The sequence below is a fragment of the Chelon labrosus genome, assembly GCF_963514085.1.
Source record: "Chelon labrosus genome assembly, chromosome: 19".
Taxonomy (NCBI): Eukaryota; Metazoa; Chordata; class Actinopteri; order Mugiliformes; family Mugilidae; genus Chelon; species Chelon labrosus.
This window is the reverse complement of record NC_140352.1, coordinates 9,589,466-9,611,054: the sequence shown is the minus strand read 5'-3', so window position 1 is coordinate 9,611,054 and position 21,589 is coordinate 9,589,466. Positions and strand designations below refer to the sequence as shown.

The window sequence follows — 21,589 nt, the reverse complement described above, 5'->3', positions numbered from 1 at the left end:
TCATCTGGCGCACTCGAGGTCAGTGTTTCAGGGCCTTCCCGGTGGCTGCAGTGGTGGCTGCAATGAGTTCTAGCTCCGGTATAAAGCCAGTAAATTCAAAATGACTGTTTGATTTGGTGATGTTCAGCAATGCCTGCCTGCTGTATGTTAATAGTGCATGAGATTTGTGCAGTACAGAAAAAACAAAAGACACACAAAACAGAAGAAAAACTCAGCATTCGCAAGCGGCGTGAGCAAACAATGACTATAACAAGTGAAATAAGTTTCTTTATTTTAGTGTCCTTTAAACATGAAGCTACAGATTAAGTTGGGATAAAAGCTGACATTCTTTAATTCTTTAATCTAGCAGAGGTGAGCAAGAATAATATATATACGTGTGTGTGTGTTATAAAGTGTAGAAGACCGGTTTTGCGGCTGTGTTATCAATCTATTCATCTAACTTCCTGATATAAGTTTTACATCTGCTTTAAATATCTCCCACATATATTCTACAGCCCTTACCTTCATGCACCACTGAAGTACTTCTCCAAATACTCACGTGAACTTGTTGGCAGTATTTAACACAGATGAACACTCTACACTTGCACCAGCCGCCCTCATTGGTGTGTTTTCATGTGCCACTTTATTTTAAATAAAAACATCAACTGTGTAATACATAATAATAATAATAATACATTTTATTTAAAAGCGCTTTTCAAGATACTCAAAGACACTTTACATAAAAAGAACATCAAATTAATAAATCATAAAAAGAACATCAAATTAATAAATCATAAAAAGAACATCAAATTAATAAATCTGTGTAAAAACAAAAAAACACAAAATGACTTCTGTATAACTTCCCTGTTGCTGTCATATAAACCAGATACCTGTACAGCTAGGTGTGTGTGATTGATGTCATTTCATTGTTCTTTTTTTTTCATGCCAAACAACCCTACCCACTTACGCGGTCAAACGGATCAAGCGAGTACATTTTAGGAGTGAAAGACGCACCTGTCCAAACGACTGACTCTGGTTCATTCAACTAAAAAGGCTCAACTTCTCAGGGATGGCATTCCAAGCCACCAGGACTTTTTCTCTGTTAATTTTGATATCACTTTGCATTCTTTTTTTAATTCTGGCATGGGAAGGTTCAGTAAAACCCTTCAGGTAAGCTTTATATTTTGCCCAGAAATAGCACATTTCTTTTTTTATACTTATACTTCTATATTTTTTGCAGATAAATTATAAGATAATTCGGTACATTTATTTTTGTATATTTATAAAATGTCTCTTTTGTTACTTTTGTTACTCTTCCCCCAGGAGAATTTTCACAAACGGAAACAGGTTATACGAACATGACTTTACACTCTCTGGAAAAAAAGGAAACTCAACTCCACACCAGGAGAAAATAACTTCTTCAGCAAAACCAAACCCAGTGACAACACCAAAAATTACAAAAGAAGCCGCAGCTGAGACGCCAATGCCCATCCTCTCCAGGAAATCCTTTAACAAGCTTCCAAAGTGGGATTTTGATGATGTTTATAACCAGGATGCCCCACCTAGACAGACAGTAAGCATGCTGAGACAAGATAGAACAGAATCTGTTTAAATGCATTAACTTAAAGTTTGTTAGTTGGCACGGCTGAAGCAGCTTTCACGTCACCTGCATACATTTATTGTTTGCAGTGAATTAATCAATTTAATTGAATGATGACTGTCATTTCTCTAATTGTTCGTCCACCTTCTTTGCCTCATCTGACAATGTTTAGCTTATTTCATGATTTAAAATTTTATCATTTTTAGACTTGTGCCCAGTCTCTGCGAAACTCAAAGGATGAGAGCTTCAAGAAGACTTTTCTTCCCAACATACGTTTGTATCTGCACAAAGACAACATCAACATGAGCGAATGGAACCGACTTTCACATTTTAACAATCCTTTTGGTTTTATGGAGTACAAGTATGAGGGTAGGTATTTATGTGTGTCTGTTTAAGGCAGTATTATGAACTGAAACTCAAATGTCTCGATCTTAAATAAACCAGATTTAATTTCCCAGGAATATTAAAAGCTTTTTTTGTCTTCCTTGTTTCATCCTAGATGACATGTTTACTGAGTCACTGTATTAAGTCCAATAAATAGTGTTTTTGAAGTTAATGTAATGTTTGAGTGGAGCTTGTACTTCGGCTCCAGAAAACCTGTGTTCTCTACAGAAATGTTCTGGCCATCCAGCACCATACACTCTGTATTCTCTCTGTAATATTTTTTGCCTTGAAGTTGTCACAAGGATGGAAACTTTTCCCTGTCCGATTTTAAAAGTGCCCATATCAGCCCTGGTACCGATTTCTTGATACCTCTGGGGGGATACATGTTAGTAGGCTCTGTCAAGTTGAGGCAAGCCTCTGATTACGCTGATAACTCCCTGACAAGTAACCCATTCTACTCGTATTCATTTCATTTTTTGAAAATAAGCCAAGCGGCGTATTCACGTGTTTTCTTTTTATTTGCAGAGGCGATGCCTCCACTGAAGCTGATTCCAAAGCCAACAAAGCCTCTGCTCGTTCCGAAACCAGGAGGTGATGGCTGTGTGCACTGCGCTGTGGTGGGTACGGCAGGAATCCTCAATGGCTCCAAAGTCGGTGCAGAGATCGACTCTCATGATTATATTTTCCGGTAAGAAAGAGGGTGGGAAGAAAATGTTTGATTTTGTTTTTTGTCAAGCTCCATTTAGTGCGTTTATAAGTAGGGGTGTCACGGTACAGGCGTGATGGTTTGATGCACGCAGTCATACGGTGAAAAGCTACGTCTGAGTGAGTAGCCTTTTAACAAAAAACAAAAACGTTATTAGCCTACAGAAGAAGAAAAACAGACGAAGAAGAAAATTAATAGAGAGTGTGGAGCATGGATGGATGTACTAAGAGAAGTGTGGGTTTGTAAGAGTCGCCGGCTTAATTTAAATCACTAGGGGAACTCTTTGGTTTCCCGGTGCAACGTAACGGCGATGGCACGCGAGTGGTGGACCGGACAAAGATGTTTCGTGAAGGTGGAGTACACGTCAAACATGCTAACGCACATAAATCGGCATCACCCCGATATGTCCATTTTTTTTTTTTTTTTTACTTTTATAACAGGAGCTGGTTTTTATCTATCAATTGGTGTTCGTTCAAAATAAATGAAAAAAGCTAGTCTTATGTGTGAGTTTTTGTTGCTTTTTTCCCTGTTGTACTGAATCGTGACCCCCCAAAACTAGGTACTTACCGAACCTTGACTTGTGTGTACCGTTACACCCCTAGTTGTAAGGTTTCAAAACTAATGGACTGACTGGACGTGTCCGTTAAGATGTACATTAGATAAGAGGTAGCAGCTATAGCACTTGTCACTCCCTGTATTAGCCAATATTGAGCTATGGTGGAGATTTGATTCCAAAAACAACAGTATCCATTATCTCTATTGACTTGACATTTGATCCTCTGCGACACAGATATAGGACTTGGAAAAGAAAGATACTCAAAGAGTTAATGTAACAGTACACCCTTGGTTTCAAAATCAACTATCACGTCCTTTAACAGATCCACCAGCAAATTTCTGACCATTCTTCCACCAAACATCCTTCTCTTGGAGCCAGTCCTTCATGGATTTATCGGTGAACTTAATATCTATATCTTGTTTAATATGTCCTTGAACTTTCAGGCAGATGGCCTCAGATTATATTCAAGTACTACATGATGCAGAATTTGCAGTTGAATCGGTGACTGGAGTGACAGTCCCAGGGGACATGCTTCACGGCTGGTTCAAGGATGTTTTGTCAGAAAGCTGTCGTCGGTGTTTATCAACCATGTCTACTGTGTGTCGCAGACAGTGGCGCCAGAGCGGGTGGTTTCGTGTTCAAATAGGCAGTTTTGAATTTTGAGGATGTATGAGATTACATATATTATTAGTAAATTTCCATTACAGCTTCAACTGTATTGTTTTTTACACTAGTGTGAGCAATCTGATATTTTGGCAGTTATTTGTGTCACAGATATTGAGTTATTTGTGTGTGTGTTGGCAGTTTTTGAACAACATTTGACCTGGAAACCATCAGCTATATCGACCAACAACTCTATGGTTGATTCGTTTGTCCATTATTGTCTGCGTGTTCATTGTTGATGCATGGACTTTGACTCTTGGAGACTTCTTTTCTCACCGAAACAGTCTTTACTTTGGCTGAATTTTCTGGCTTGGGATTAATTTGAATGTCACTTATTTTCATATGGAAAAGGTTCTCAATCATGCAGGTCATGGTATATCCAAAAATATAATAACTTAAAGAAGCTTCAAAAGGCATTTCAAAAAACTTCTCATGGCCATCCACACCATTCCATTTCAGAAGGCCTCAAAGGACTGTTTATATCTTGGCAAGATTTTATTAGTTTGAGCAGAATTTTTTTTCCACGGAATAAACCTGTTTTTCATTCTCTATTGTCGTTACTCTTTACCTGACTGGGAAACCGCTTACATATTTGTCATTGTCTTGGCATCTATGACTGATGCGACAGCTTCGTCGGGATATACAATGTACTCTTACACGGGTTCTTGCTGTCACACACCTGCGATATCTTACAATCTTCCTCTGTCTTTATCACTCTCTGTATCAAATAAAGGCAAAATTCTCCAGAACAAATTCCTGTTGTGATAAAGGTTGGACCCAGATAAGAAGAAAGCTGCCCTCACAATAGAAATGATTTTCACCGCACCCACGGCTCGTAATAGTGATACAGAAAAAAAACACTGGGTTAACAATAACAATCCATTGTGAACCTTCACACATTTCTCTATCAGAGCTACATGTCACAACAGACATGCAAAAGAACCTGTTTTTTTCAGAACACAGAAAGACAAAAAATAATGACAGTATAAATATAATTATAGTGCAGTCACAGGCCATGATGCTCACAAGGGAGTTGTTGAATCAATACTCACGCAATGTCCTTAGATGTGAGCGACTGCTAGTTCAGGAGAAAAAAAAGTAAACAAAGTTCATCCAAACCAAACCACAGAAGAAAGAGAGGGTGTGAAAGGCACATATAGAAATACCATGGGTTAGCAATCACAACAACCCAGGAGTCATTCATGACTCCTTGTGAACCACTCCCCAAACACCAACACATGAAGACGTTGGTCTGGAAGCCGTCACAGTTCTTGTAGGGACTCAACGAAAGCAAATGCAAAGAAAATTCAATAAAATATATGATGATTAGATTTTATTCATGGAAGATGAAATATTTAACTCAGGTGATGCTCGTCAACTCTTCATTTTCATGGTGCGGAATATGAAAAATGACCAGAGTTGATGTTTTGCATTTAGACTGAAAAACTGTCAAATGCACCTGGAAGCTGCTCATAAGAGACCAGAACAATGAGCTGAAAGATGCTAAGAAAAAGTCCTTAAGGCTGCAAAGTCCCAGCAGATTAGGCACCAATAACACTTAAATGAATGACAATGATCGAGCATAAACGGCATAAAAAGGAGGAGCTGTGGAGGAGGTTTTAAGGTTTTATTTGTCATTACAGAACATGAGGTGCATGAAAAGTGCAAAAAAAAAAAAGGTGTGAATACCCCCTGAGATCGCATTTGAGACATCGGATCGAAGGTGGTCTGGGTCACTTTTGTCTGCATTCTTTTGACCTCCTACTCAACAGGGGAGTTTTGACTAATTCATTCAGAAAATTTTAGAGACAGCCACTGTTAAAATATTCTACTGTAAGATCATGTTGCCGTCTGTTTGAATATAGAGCGCGAAACTGAGATGACACATGTTAAGGTACTTGAAGCTGGTCACTTGCGATCGGACAACGTGGCCTGGTTGAGCCAATGTACTAATCACTTGTACATATCAGCTAGTATGATAATGAAATGGGCATTATATTTCATGCTGTGTGTTAATGTCAAGATGAGGATATGTTGCTACTACTACTGAGAACTTACTAGACTGGTCCAACGTCTGCTCCACAAAGTTTACCAGTCGCTACCAGACTGTCACCGTCCGCCCATGAAACAATAATGTTTTTACAGTGGAGACAGGTATTTATCTCTGATTGGAAGGCGAAACTGAACATGATGTTAACCTTCATGTTCTTTGACTTGTTTATTATAACCTAGCCAGGTCCTACAGTTAAACATAACATTAAAATTATACTAAAAATCCATATGAAAAAAATTACTTCTCACTGTTCTCATGTCAAATATTTATATGCGATTAAAATGCGATTAATTTCGATTAATTAATTACAAAGCCTCTAATTAATTAGATAAATTTTTTTAATCGAGTCCCGGCCCTATGAAAAATGTGAACTTTTTATCTGTGTGAACTGAACTTTGAACTAGCTCTTGTTTAGTGTGAACTTTCACAACACTGGAGGCTGATAAATCTTTACTCACAGCCCTTGAATGTCTAGCACAGGGATGGGCAACCTAAATGATGGAGGGGGCCACAATTTTTCATCGACACTACCAGAGGGCCACATAGGACCGCGCACTTAACCAGATATGATAAAACTGCCATTTAAAATATGTTTGTGTGTGTATAATTAGAATATATTTATATATATATTTATAATTATATATATATGTGTGTGTTTATTGAAGCAAACAAAAAATAACCACTTACTGTGATTTATTTATTTATTTTTAATTAAGTTGTGCATTTTTACACCAAGAAACAGTTTAACATTTCCCCTACCCACTCTACCTCGCCACTATCAGCAGTGGGCACTGGTAAAAAGCCGCCTTTGTTTGCGTACTTTTGATTTAAGGTCCGCTACGATAGCTGGAGGTGTGCGATACCGCTAGATTTGGTATCGATCCGATACCAAGTAAATACTGGGCCAGTATCGCCGATACCGATACCGATATCGATACTTTTTAAAAATTAAGGTGGATGCACCATCAATCTGAATCAATCTAAATCTGAATTAATTATCATGACATTTTAAGTGTTTTCGTGATTTGCCTTTTGGATTATTAATCAATTAAAGTTCAGTACAGAACTTGGTTTATAAGTAAATAGAAAATACTTTATCACAATAAAAGTTTTTGTTCAGAAACAACACAAAATGATCACTTGAGGACAAATAAAAACAAATTATTTTTCAGGCATGTTCAGAAACTACAATAAAAACTTAATCTCTCCCTTCACTGAACTTCTTTCTGGATTTTCTTTTCTTAAATAAACAAAGTGTAGAAAATTATCACTCCACAACAAATATTATAAATAATGTAAGGACGTGTTTAGGAAGCGATCTGTAGGGGCCAAGTGGGCGGGGATTTAAAAAATTTCTATATGCTTTTACAAGTTTGTTGTGTTACCACTGTATCTTACCACCTTTTTACAAATAGCACAACTTGCTATCGTTTCATTTTCGGCCCGAAAATATAACCAAACAGCCCTATTCTTTCTCTCGTTGTGTGTAATGCGTTGCTGCTGGCCGAGCCTGGCTGGTAGCGGTGGGCGGTGTTCGGTCACCTGGCGCTGCATAGTCACATGACGGTACAACAAACACACGCGAGGGGGAGGAGGAGCAAAACGAGCCTGATCTGCTCTGTGACAGCAGCGGCATCTAGACAAACAGAGTCGGGCCGCTTCTTTAATGAAACGAGAGAAACTGAAACTTAAGTATCGATCTCATTACATTGGTATCGATCAATCTCGATACCAACGTTGGTACCACCTCTAACGATAGCAGCCCTTGCAGCTTCAGTATACTTGTCGTATTTAGCTTTGTGCAACGTGTTGTAGCGGCAACTTAAATTGAAATCTTTCATGGCAGATAACGTCTCTAAGCAGACTAAGCACATAGGTTTGCCTTTACATTCTGTGAACAGATAACCTTCTTTCACCTGAAAGACGCGATTTTTTCGATCAAGTTTTCTCTTTCCTCCGCTCTTAGCCACGGCGCAATGTCTTGTCTTCACTGGTAGAGAAGACCCGGTGGAAGCGCGTGCGAGGCGGCATCTGCATTACAGGCGTTATCTAGTCGCCAACTGTGTCATTACAACTGATTCAGTGCCGCAGAGGATACAGTTTTATGATTTTCAAAAATGAATCTAAGGGCCACGTCGAGTGAGGTCGCATACTGCCCGCGGGCCGCCAGTTGCCCATCCCTGGTTTATGTTATGCGTAAACCTGTAAGACATGATTGGTGTGTCTATATGCTGACAGAGCTGGAACGGTTTTATTTTGTGCATTACCGTCACACCTTGCACAAGTTTTTATTTATTTTTTTTCTTTACCTTTCCAAAAGGAGAGTTGAGAGTTGGAGGGAAAAAAGGCACTGATTTAGCCATGTGTCATTCCTGGTGATGTCGTCATGATCTGATACCCAGTTTTCTTTGTCCTTCCCTGCACTCCTTGCACAACTTTTCTAAGAATGGTATTTCGATCTGATCTGAAATGAGAGCAGGAAATTACAGAGACAAAAATACTGTTTTAACCATAAAGGCTGTGTTATTCCTGTTGACGCTGATGTGATGTGGGTATAAGTTCATCTTATTTAACTCATACCCAGTGTTCTTTGTTTTACCATGCACTCCTTTTGTTGCTGTATTGTTAGCTGGATCACAGTTTGTAAAAATGGTTGCATATAACTCTGAAAACAGGGAAACCTTGAGCACCAGTTCAGGACAAGGCTTAAAATTAAAATTGTAATGGAAGAAAAACAACAGTAGAACTCAGGGCTATGTTTAATAGTGAAAGTAAGAGCATTTCCACATGTACAATGTGAAGGGAACTCAAGGGATTGGGACTGAACAGCCGTGTAGCCTTAAGAAAACCACTAATCAGTGAGGCTAAGCGGAAAAAAATTCTTCAGTTTGCTAGGGAGCATAAAGATTGGATTCTGGAGCAATTTAAGAAGGTCATGTGGTCTGATGAGTCCAGATTTACCCTGTTTCAGAGTGATGGGGGCATCAGGGTAAGAAGAGAGGCACATGAAGTGATGCACCCATCATGCCTAGTGTCTACTGTACAAGCCTGTGGGGGCAGTGCTATGATCTGGGGTTGCTGCAGTTGCTCAGGTCTAGGTTCAGCAACATTATGTGTCCAAAGAATGAGGTCAGCTGACTACCTGAATATACTGAATGGCCAGGTTATTCCATCAATGGATTCTTAATGCAGTCAATGGTTATTCAAAAAAGCAGTACAGATCCTGGTGGAAAAAATATCACAGGCTGCGGATGGATGGGCAGGTCAGTCAGAGATTCTGTTGAACAAGAATAGCTCAAAGCTGCTCATTGAGAAAAAAAAAATAAAAAAACAGAAAACATTAACGCAAACTGTTCCTTTACGAGTCTATGAACTTAGTTTAAAATTAAAAAATGTGAACTATGAACTTGAACTAGTTCTTGTTTAGTGTGAACTTGCATAACAATGGAGGCTGATAAATCTTTACTCACAGCCCTTGAATTTCTAGCAGGTTAAGAAGATGGAACGACTTTTGACCATTGTGCCCATTGTTTATGTTGTTACATAAACCTGTAAGACACGACTGGTATGTCTATTGTTCTGACAGAGTGGGAACAGTTTTCTTTTGTGCATTACCATCACATCTTGCGCAAGTTTTTACTGAGTTGAGAGTTGGAGGAAAAAAGACACTGATGTAACCATGTGTCATTCCTGATGACGTTGATGTGGCTGATAACTGCTTTCAGGCATGAGTTCATCTGATACCCAGTTTTCTTTGTTCTTCCCTGCACTCCTTGCACAACTTTTCTGACAATGGTATCTTGAGCTTGAGGAAATTACAGAGATAAAAATAGCGTTGTAACCACTAAGGCATAAGTGGGTATAAGTTCATCTTATTTAACTCATACCCAATGTTCTTTGTTTTGCCATGTTCTCCTTTAGTTGTTGTATTGTTAGTCAGATGACGCCACAGTTTGTAAAAATGGTTGCATATAACTCTGAAAACAGGGAAACAAGGCTTAAAATTAAATTTGTAATACACTGCCTGGCCAAAATAAAAGTCGCCACCTTGATTTAACTAAGCAAATAGGTAGGAGCCTCCTATTGGATAATTACTGCATGGGTGATTATCTTTCAGCTGGCAATAAATTATTTAATCCCAACTGATGGAATGAGTAGCTTCTCATTTCTTAAACAACCATGTCTAAAGACACATCCTGTGGTCGTGGAAAAGATGTTAGTCTGTTTGAGAAGGGTCAAATCACTGGCATGCATCAAGCAGAGAAAACATCTAAGGAGATTGAAGAAACTACTAAAATTGGTTTAAGAACTGTCCAACACATTATTAAAAACTGGAAGGAAAGTGAGGAACCATTGTCTTTGAGGAAGAAATGTGGTCAGAAAAAAATCCTGATCGTTCGTGGTTGGCAATCACGTTTGCTGAAATCAAATTTAAACAAGCTTTTTGTTTTGCCATGCACTCCTTTTGTTGTTGTATCGTTAGCCGGATGATGCCACAGTTTGTAAAAATGGTTGCATGTAACTCTGAAAACAGGGGAACCTTAAGCACCAGTTCAGGGCAAGGCTTAAAATTCAATTTTTAATACTATAGTTACGTCTTGTTATGAATCAGTCAATATACTTGAGTATTATGTCAAACAAGCCAGTGAATATTCTAACACAGGTCCGTGCTTGACAATCCTCTGTTTTTCATCTGCAGGGTGAATGGTGCTGTGACCCAGGGTTATGAGGAAGATGTAGGAAACAGAACATCTGTGTACGTTCACACGGCCCACTCCATCACACACTCTCGATATGTGTACAAGAAGTACGGCTACACGTCTGCCCCTCACGATGAGGTACTGAAACTTAAACGAAGATGGTGTGATGTTGTTTATACTCAAAAAAAGATAACATCTGTCCTCTTTGGCAGGGGATAAAGTACGTCATGATTCCCGAAGGAATGAGGGACTTCCAGTGGCTGGAGGGTCTTCTGAAGGGAGAAAGTGTCCGTGCGGGCCAGTACCACAAAACTCTGTAAATATCTTGCTATCTTTCAGCTGACAACAAGTTATTTAACCCCAACTGATGCAATGAGCAGCTTCTCATTTCTTAAACAACCATGTCTAAAGACACATCCTGTGGTCGTTGAAAAGATGGGAATCATTGGGATGCATCAAGCAGAGAAAACATCTAAGGAGGAATGCAACACTGGATGGAAATAAATCTGGTGACATTGCAGAAGCTTATCAAAACAATGCCACAGCAAATGCCTGCTGTAATCAAAGCTAAAGGTGGTACAACGAAATATTAGAGTGTGTGGCGTTTTGTTTGGCCATGCAGTGTATTTACTGAATTTTAAAAAGGAATTACAAACTTTAAGCTTAACCCCTTGTCGCCGAATGTCGCAAATTCACGACACACTGTTTGTGCATGTGTGTGCGTCAGACTCAATAGTGCCATTCTGTCGGTTTTCAGTTCAAACTCTTTGTCGTTGTGCTCTCATACAGCAGACATGCACCCATATGTCAGCAGCTACCAACAATCTTGACAGTAAATCAACAGCAGAATAATGTGTAACCTGAGGCGTGTTCCCAGCCCCGCCTCAATGTTGTACAAACATAAATGAACACCTTACATCAGCTTGTTTTCAACTGTTGCTTTTGTATTTTAACCCTCCAGGCCAAGGACGTACTACTCAGGGCAGTACAACGAGAGTCGCTTCTACGTTCTGCACCAAGACTTCCTCCGATACGTACGAAACAGGTCAGCCTCCTGTCAAACACCCATCCAAACTTTCTGTGGTTTAAATCGTATGCTCTTATAAATTAAACTGTAATGGTAACAGGTGAGTCAAGTCCCAAGTCAAATCCCAAATTCTGAATCCTGGGTGTCACAAAGTCATAATGCATCGTTCACTAAATGTACTGGCATGAATTGGCTTTAAAGTATTTTTTCATGGAATAACATTTAATGGTTATTGAAGCTGAATTCCCTTTTATCTATTTTAATACAGTATGTTTTTAATCATTTCGAGGTCTGCTCTGCTAGTTTTACAAAACAACATTGTGAAGGTGTCACTCTCGGCTCTGAGTAACTGATGACATTTCTCACTATTCTCAGAATTTGTACAAACCAGTCAGTAAATGAAAAATGATCAGAAGATTAATCCAGAAATGAAAATAATCATCAGTTGCAGTCCAGTGTAAAATAGTCCAAAGTACATTTTTACAGTAGCCTACATTTTCATGATTATACTTACTTAATTAAATGCAGGACTTATCTGGATCAGGGTTAAGGTTAGGGCTAACCCTACATATAGAGTATAACTATTTATAAACTACATCACATGTCTATGACGTGCAATCACCAAAAATCCTGACGAGCAGACGTCTATTGTTTAAAACGGCACAATGTGAATTTTATACGTACATGTTCATTTGATGTTTTTTTTTTTTATTATTGCCCCACAGATTCTTATTGTCACCTAATGTGAATGCTTCATTCTGGCCGATAGTCAGACCAACCAATGGGGCTTTCACGCTCTTCTTGGCTCTGCACACCTGTGACACAGTAAGTCAACATTACAAATCACGAGAAAATACCAGATAACACAGCATGACCCACTGGTCCTTGTGGTGCGGTTCTTTGCCTTTACAGTTCCAAGTTGTGAAAAAGTGGGCAAGTCACAATCAGCTTGTTCATTTGGAGTTTATGGAAGTGCACCTGATTGTAGCAGGTTTTTGAATCCTGTGACTAGTATGGGATTAATGTCAAGTCATGAGGCTAAGCTGGGAAAAAAAAACAAAAAGTTGGTAATCAAAACAAATTCTGCAAGACTGAAACTATGTTTTTACAGGTTTACATGGATTAATCATGTATTATTATAATACGTACCTCAAGCACTTTATGACAGTTTTGCCATGATTTGCCAAATGCCGACCTGTCTGTTGTGAACTTTGTTCATGTGGACGTTTATATGCAGGATTTGATACGATCTGGCTCCTTCAGAGTTACATGTAGGGTTTTGTGCTGTTTAGGACTTACTCCCTCGGGTTATGATAATTAATGAGGTAGGATTGTGAAGAAGGTGGTAGCAGCCTGCTGAAGGTGTGGTAGAAAACTTTGGAAGAGTTTGGGCCAGTACGTTGAGGCCGCAGTGCTGTTTTACTCCACCTAAACTGTAATTGCTGCAAAGGGACATCAGAGAATACTAAAGTCGAATGCATCACACATTTGCTAGCTGTAATAGCAGCTGTAAGGCTTCAATCATGAGGTTGTATCATAGATATGTTATTGTTATTGTGAGGCTGGGACAAATCCATGACAACTAGGATTCCAGTGGTTTTCCATATAAGCAGAAATATTACGTGTGCCCTACCAGTGGCATCCATGGATGTCAAAGGGCCTGATCATGAGAGATAACAGGTAAGCAAACCTGCATTAGGCATGGCAATGCTGTTTATACACACAGATCTTGTCCTGCCGGTCCCAACAATCAAAATAAAATCTTAAAGCCAGTTGCAAAGAGTCCACAGTGCCAAGCGCTTTACTGGCTTTGCAGTTTGACATGTAATCCATATTTTCCAAGGGGAAAACCCCTGATCATTGAGCTCATTATTACGACCAAAAGAAGTCTAACCCTCCACCTGTCGTCCGTGTTTTCTTTCTTTCTGTCCGTCATCCTCAGGTGCATGCATACGGATTCATGACGGAAGACTACAGCAAATACTCCAACTACTATTTCGAGAAGCATATTAGAACCAAGGTCATTTTCTACAACAACCACGACTACATTATGGAGAAGAATTTGTGGAAAAGTCTTCACGACAAAAAAATAATTAAGCTATATCAGAAATCTGAGTCGGGGACGGAAAAGGCGAAGCAACACTAATACATCAAGAATGGCAGTAGTGGAATTAAGACGTTAGGGTGTGTTTTCCCTTACATAGGGTGGATAACAATAATATCTTTTAAGACATAATGAGGCTGTCAGACTAGTAGTGATAATTGTGTTTTTTTTTTGTTTTTTTGTTTTTTTTACTGTTTGTGGTTTTTCTTAACAGACCACGTCTGGGAGGAAGTGAAAGTTCAACAATTTGAAAAAACAAACAAACTGCGAAGCACCAGACATAATTTTTGCCCCAGTACTAATTTGTATGGCAAGTTGTGAAGTAAGAATATAATTATGGATGTGAGGGAGTGGGACAGGTATGGCACTGTCTGACTTTGCACTTCTGTGTACATCGTTGTGTTGCACTTTCTGACAAAAATGCCACCCAGTCACTTTTACTCGGTGGTCTTTTTGATGCACTGATCCTCACTTTGTCGTTTATTGTTGTTTGTGCCCTAGGCAAATATATATATGTATGCTATCCCCGTAGTTCAAAGTATTGGTGCGTGTCATTAGGGTAGATGGGGGGGTATTGTTGATGCACTGAATGTCCTTCATGGGTCAAGGGGGTTTTCACATGAAGAATTTAAAGTCAAAAGCCAAAAGGCCTTTTTCTCGGGTTATTATTGGTACGTTATCTTTTGCGGGTTTAAAGTTAAGTGTGATTTCCTTTATATGGAAGTGGTTTTCACTCTTTGTTGCTATGGTTCACATGAAATAACAAAATATACTTGATTAATTGTGCGCAACATAATAATACTCGTGAGAAATAGGGTGCGCCGTTGTGTAGAGGGGTATGTAAGATTATTATTTATTACGCATGTCAATGTTTTCTTGGAGTTAATGAGTTGGTACTCTCTTTGTTTTTTGAAGTAATGTCTCCTTGCAAGCCGGACGCACAGCTACACGGTGCAGTAAAAGCTTTCAGTCAGTGAAACATAAACTGTGAACGAATAGAAGTAGTTGACACTCATCTGTCAATTTGAATAGTGCCTCACTGCTGCATGGTTGCATGCATGGTTGTTGTAAGACTCGTATAATATATGCAATGAAGACTTTCTTTGAGGGTATTTAATAAAGATGTTTTTGCAAAACTTTCAGACATCACAGTGACTTTTTGGATATAAAGCATCAACACACGACACCCAACAGTTTGCAAACATTTTATCTTGTTGGATATTTGTGGAAAGCCGTGTCATGTTATAAGTGTAATTTGTTGAGCAATGGGAAAAACAAACTGCCTCGTGAGACGATTAAACTCTGATTAAAAGCTTGTGCAGAATTTGAAGATGGTGCCCGATGACATTCTTGAGATATTCAGTTTGATTCAAAGGCATTTTTTTTTCACAAATGGGCCAGGCAGATATCACAATAACCTAATTCCCCCACCCACAGTTGACGCCGTAGACTGTAAAGAAAGTGGACGCCATGACAACACAAGAGAAGCCAAAGCACGTCGAGCTCCCCCTGGTACTACTATACAGGCTGCAACATAGACCATAAATAAAGCACTAACGTAGACGTCAAATAAGATTTTCCAAAGATGTTTTTTTTGTTGTGTTTGGTAGTTAATATAATGCTGAGATGTGTGTTTGTAGCTTGTATCATTGGTTGCCTTAGTACTTGTGTTTTCCCTGATTGTGACATGCGTTTCGCAATTTCTGCACCTGATTGATAAACTGTTGAAAGGCTCTTGGATCGATGGCAAAACTAACAATTAGTCTTTCATACATATAAAGTTGGCGGCAGCTTGTGATTATTGAAGTTAAATGCTCATTAACATCACATGACTTATCGGTTTGTTGAGACAAGTCGTACGATTTTCTGCATGCTGTAGGTTTGTCACGTGCTCGTACTCCCACGGTACAGTGTCACACTTTCCATATGTTAACAGTCCAATTTTAAAACATACAATTTGAAATGAATTGTCCCTGTAAGAGCTTCAGAAGAATGTGAAGCATTTGTGATCTGATTAGCTTTATGTGATTTATTGGAAACGGGGCAGTGCCGCTTCTCGAAATTTTGTAAATTCCTGCATAAAAATAACTTTTTCATTTTCATCAAACAAATGACAGATTCAACAGATATTATACGCTAATATAAGAATTTAGTGAATGGTTGCCTGTCTCTCTGTGTTAGCCCTGCGATAGACTGGCGACCTGTCCAGGGTGTACCCCACCTCTCACCCGATGACAGCTGGGATAGGCTCCAGGGTACAGAAGATGAATGAATGAATGAATGAATATACTGGTGCATTTGTTTATTCAGGAAAATGAGCCAATATTACGTATCTGTGAAGCGCAAAAGCATGTGCACCTCTAGATTACAAGTTCATCTGTTCAGAATAAATGTAATGAGACTCAGATCTTGTTCAGTGCCTCATTTAGTTTTTGTTTTTTTTATTTTAAATCAAACAAGCGCAGAAATTTAGTTGTTAAATTTTAATGTAAGAATTATTTTTTTCATTCTTAGTCGCTGTTGGGTTTATACGGCTCCATGTTTTTGATGTCTATGTCTTCCTGTTTTGTTACAATTTTATTTTCATTGTGAAGCAATTGTTGATCTTTATGATAATGGATGAAGTCAAAATATCATCGCGACCCGCCACTCCCTGACAGTACAGACCAGACTCTGTCCCCACACTCGCAAGACGGCGGCGCCTGTATGTCTGAAATTCTAGCGTCACTTTGACCAGTATGAGGAAATGGAGACACATCATCCTTTTGTTTATTTGTTTTTGTACTGGTCCTGTCAGTTCATGGGTTCACTTACATGTTCCTATCTTTTCTCTTTGTGACATGCATGGCATGCTGTTTCTGCATCTGATTAATAAACGGTTGAAAGGCTCTTGGATCCCTGTGTTTAAATGTGCACACCCGTCAGAAGCTTTATGGTAAAACAATTAGTCTTTTACACTTATATAGTTGGAAGCTTGTGATTGTGGTTGTCTGTCTCTCTATGTTGGCCCTGCGATAGACTGGCGACCTGTCCAGGGTGTACCCTGGAATAAGCGGGTACAGAAGATGAATGAATGAATGAAGCTTGTGATTGTTAGTCAAATTCTCATAATCTCATATGCAACAAATCAAACAAGCCAACAAAAACATCAACGAAATTGTGTTACAACAACATTGTTCTCAACATGTCTTCACTGGAAACAGGGCCTGCTATAATCCTCACACGATACAGGTTTTCCAGTTACGATCTTCTGCAAACATACGCAAACCTTTCCAAAGAGTATAAGCACATACATTGAAACCAAGTCAAGCATTCCCGTGGTGTAGTGTCACTCTCTGTACTCAGTAATAGACCCATTTTAAAACGTACACTGATTTTTTTATATATATAATTTCCCTCTAGAAAATACATAATTATTAAATCTTTTTTTTTAATCTCATTTTAATCTTTTTGGGGGGTATTTAACTCCTGAGTTTCAGAAGCACGTATGCAAACCTTTCCAAAGAGTATTAGCACCAGAGGTGGACAGAGTACACACCTTCACTAGCTACTTGAGTAAAAGTACAGATACTCCTTGTCAAATATTAATCCAATACAAGTAAAAGTAGCTTAGTCAAAATATTACTTAAGTAAAGTACTAAAGTATTTGCTTAAAAAAATACTTGAGTAAAAGTATTTAAAAAGTATCTCAGGAAATACAGGAAAGGAAAGTAGCTTCATTGTCATTATACAATCCACTCTACAATCCACAGCCTCACTCTTTCTCTTGCAGACAGCCTCTCTCTCTCTCTCTCACTACAAGCTGTTCATCAGCAATTTAACAAACATTAAGCTAGCTAACGTCAGTAGCTACTTTACATACCGCGACGTGCTTTTTCATGTTGGAAGACGAGTTCTTGTAGGCCGTGATATAATTTGTTCGCGGTAAGCACAACAAACATTTAAACTGAAACGAATCACTTTTTGTGGCAAAAATCTCAAACATGGGTTTGAGATAAGGCCACGGGAGTTTCTCCAGGTGTTTCTCCAGTTTCTTCCTGCATTGTATGGATTGTATGGCATGACGTAGCGAATCAGCGAATCAGCAGAAACAGTTTATTTTCTCAGAATTTTGAAAAAAAATAATACTAATAATAAAAAAAATAATAATCAGCTGACGTAAGATCAAAAGTAGCGAGTAACGAGAGCATCAACAGAAATGTAGTGGAGTAAAAAGTACAATATTTGTCCTTCAAATGTAGTGGAGCGAAAGTAAAAGTATCCCCCAAAAATAATACTCAAGTAAAGTACAGATACTCAAAAACTGTACTTAAGTACAGTACTCAAGTAAATTTACTTCGTTACTGTCCACCACTGATTAGCACATACTTTGAAACCAAGCCGAGTCGAGCATTCCCGACTCGGCTTGTAAAAAATTACAAAGATAGTAATTAAATGAAACTGTGTTGTATCCGTGTATATATACAGTATTTCAGTGCATTCCCTCCCACACAGTTAAAGCTCAACGTAATTAAATTCTGAGATGAGATGAACGATATTGAAACTAACAACACAGCTCCGACAACATTGTTCTCAACATGTCTTCACTGGAAACAGGGTCTGCTATAATCCTCACACGATACAGGTTTTCCAGTTCCGATCTTCACCAAACATACGCAAACCTTTCCAAAGAGTATAAGCACATACTTTGAAACCAAGCCAAGTCAAGCATTCCCGTGGTGTAGTGTCACTCTCTGTACTCAGTAATAGTAATAGATTTTATATATATATATATATATATATATATATATATAATTTCCCTCTAGAAAATATATAATTATTAAATCTTTTTTTAAAATTTTATTTTAATCTTTTTGGGGGATATTTAACTCTATTTAAGAATGTGAAACCTTCCCAACCGAAGTTGTGCTGTCGTTTTGTTTTTTGTCTTATCCTCTGACTCATCATTTATTGGAAACAAGCAAAAGTATTGCTCACTCTCTATTCACTCTCTTTCAACTGGCAACAATTTATTGAACCCCAACTGATGCAATGAGTAGCTTCTCATTTCTTAAACAACCATGTCTAAAGACATCCTGTGGTCGTGGAAAAGATGTTAGTCTGTGTGAGAAGGGTCAAATCATTGGCATGCATCAAGCAGAGAAAACATCTAAGGAGATTGTAGAAACTAATAAAAACTGGGTTAAGAACTGTCCAACGCATTGTTTTTTGTGATTAACATTTTTTATTTTCATTATTTCAACAGTAATAATTTAACAACAACAACCTCCCCCACAAAATCATCACCATCTATGCTAATCCCTCTCTGGTTGCCAGCATCCATTGCTGTGCTCTTTCATGTACAGCTACTACAGCTAATAAAATGAAATTCATACAAAAATATTAAGAAGCATCAAAGGCACGTAAATATCCACCATGACAAGAAACTTGCGTCTCCCCACTATATAACCCCATTTCAAGAGCCCTTCGAGAAATTTAAATATCCGCTCCACTTAGCTTCATATAGATCCAGTCCAAACAAGTTCTGCAAGACTGAAACTATGTTTTTACAGGTTTACATGGATTAATCATGTATTATTATAATACTTACCTCAAGCACTTTATGATAGTTTTGCCATGATTTGCCAAATGCCGTCCTGTCTGTTGTGAACTTTGTTCATGTGGACGTTTATGTGCAGGATTTGATGCAATCTGGCTCCTTCAGAGTTACATGTAGGGTTTTGTGCTGCTTAGCAGTTACTCCCTCGGGTTATGATAATTAATGAGGTGGGATTGCGAAGAAGGTGGTAGCAGCCCGCTGAAGGTGTGGTAGAAAACTTTGCAAGACCAACAGAAGAGCCCCAAAGATGGAAGAGTTGGGCCAGTACGTTGAGGCCGCAGTGCTGTTCTACTCCACCTAAACTGTAATTGCTGCAAAGGGACATCAGAGAATACTAAAGTCGAATGCATCACACATTTGCTAGCTGTAATAGCAGCTGTAAGGCTTCAATCATGAGGTTGTATCATAGATATGTTATTGTTATTGTGAGGCTGGGACAAATCCATGACAACTAGGATTCCAGTGGTTTTCCATATAAGCAGAAATATTACGTGTGCCCTACCAGTGGCATCCATGGATGTCAAAGGGCCTGATCATGAGAGATAACAGGTAAGCAAACCTGCATTAGGCATGGCAATGCTGTTTATACACACAGATCTTGTCCTGCCGGTCCCAACAATCAAAATAAAATCTTAAAGCCAGGTTGGAGGTGGAGGTTTGGCCCGGGGGATTGGGGAATGAAAAGAAGGATTGGATAGGGTATGTGCATGAGGACTGCCCTGTGTCTGACCGATGGGGGGGGGATTCCTTGAGGGATTTCCTAATTCCTAAAGGTTAATAATTAAAAAAACAGTTAATAATTTGTTACACAGAACTTTATTACATTAATTTTAACACCACGTCTTCCACGGACGATAGGCCACGCTTCCACAGATGATCCAGACAGACGTGGTGTGCACGGAGGGGAGGGGCTGTGTGTGTGTGTGAGAGAGAGAGAGAGAGAGACGCGTGAGTGACAGAGAGACGAAGAGAGAGCAGGGAAAGGAAATGCAGCTGAACGAATACGCTGCGTGTTTTAAATAGCGTAAAAAAAGAATAACGAAACGCAATATGTGACGGTCGGTGTTGAATCTTTTTTTTATTTATTTTTTTGGTCGGTGTTGAATCTGTGGCGCACCGCCACAGATTCGTCTATGCAGTAGTGGAATGAAGACGTTCGGGCGTGTTTTCCCTTAGGCTACATAGGGCGGATAACAATAATATTTTTTAAGACAATGAGGCTGTCAGATTAGTAGTGATAATTGTGTTTTTGTTCTGTTTTTTTTTTAACTGTTTGTGGTTTTTCTTAACAGACCACGTCTGGGAGGAAGTGAAAGTGGCTTCCAAACCACAAGGAAATTAGGAAAACTATCTTCAGCAATTTGAAAAAACTGACATAATTTTTGCCCCAGTACTAATTTGTATGGCAAGTTGTGAAGTAAGAATATAATTATGGATGTGAGGGAGTGGGACAGGTATGGCACTGTCTGACTTTGCACTTCTGTGTACATCGTTGTGTTGCACTTTCTGACAATAATGCCACCCAGTCACTTTTATTCGTTGGTCTTTTTGATGCACTGATCTTCACTTTGTCGTTTATTGTTGTTAGTGCCCGAGGCAAATATATATATGTATGCTGTCCCCACCGTTCAAAGTATTGGTGGGTGTCATTAGGGTAGATGGGGGGGTATTGTTGATGCACTGAATGTCCTTCATGGGTCAAGGGCGTTTTCATATGACTAATGAAGGATTTAAAGTCAAAAGCCAAAAGGTAGCAATATGGGAGTCCTGTTTCTCGGGTTATTATTGGTACGTTATCTTTTGCGGGTTTTCTAATGTCTGTCAATGTCAGACACTTTAAGTTGAGTGTGATTTCCTTTATATGGAAGTGGTTTTCACTCTTTGTTTCTATGGTTCACATGAAATAACAAAATATACTTGATTAATTGTGCTCAACATAATAATACTCGTGAGAAATAGGGTGCGCCGTTGTGTAGAGGGGTATGTAAGATTATTATTTATTACGCATGTCAATGTTTTCTTGGAGTTAATGAGTTGGTACTCTCTTTGTTTTTTGAAGTAATGTCTCCTCGCAAGCCAGACACACAGCTACACGGTGCAGTAAAAGCTTTCAGTCAGTGAAACATAAACTGTGAACGAATAGAAGTAGTTGACACTCATCTGTCAATATGAATAGTGCCTCACTGCTGCATGGTTGCATGCATGGTTGTTGTAAGAC

At 38.8% G+C, this 21,589-nt stretch overlaps 1 protein-coding gene across 1 annotated transcript; it reads left to right on the top strand.

The window, feature by feature from the left end:
* The first annotated feature begins 847 nt into the window (after positions 1-847).
* On the top strand, positions 848-16,660 carry LOC311504138 (alpha-N-acetylgalactosaminide alpha-2,6-sialyltransferase 1-like). The gene is made up of 9 exons (XM_084567135.1): positions 848-1,149; positions 1,303-1,552; positions 1,786-1,948; positions 2,489-2,651; positions 10,641-10,779; positions 10,854-10,957; positions 11,603-11,686; positions 12,394-12,493; positions 13,611-16,660. Exons 1-9 carry the CDS (start codon positions 1,049-1,051, stop codon positions 13,812-13,814), a joined length of 1,308 nt encoding a protein of 435 aa, XP_084423261.1. The 5' UTR covers positions 848-1,048; the 3' UTR covers positions 13,815-16,660.
* Positions 16,661-21,589: the final 4,929 nt, after the last annotated feature.

Coding starts and splice junctions, on each gene's coding strand:
- LOC311504138 (XM_084567135.1), top strand. CDS start 1,049: ATGGCATTCCAAGCCACCAGGACTTTTTCTCTGTTAATTTTGATATCA. Junction 1,949..2,488: donor TATGGAGTACAAGTATGAGG/GTAGGTATTTAT, acceptor TTTTATTTGCAG/AGGCGATGCCTCCACTGAAG. Junction 11,687..12,393: donor CTCCGATACGTACGAAACAG/GTCAGCCTCCTG, acceptor ATTGCCCCACAG/ATTCTTATTGTCACCTAATG.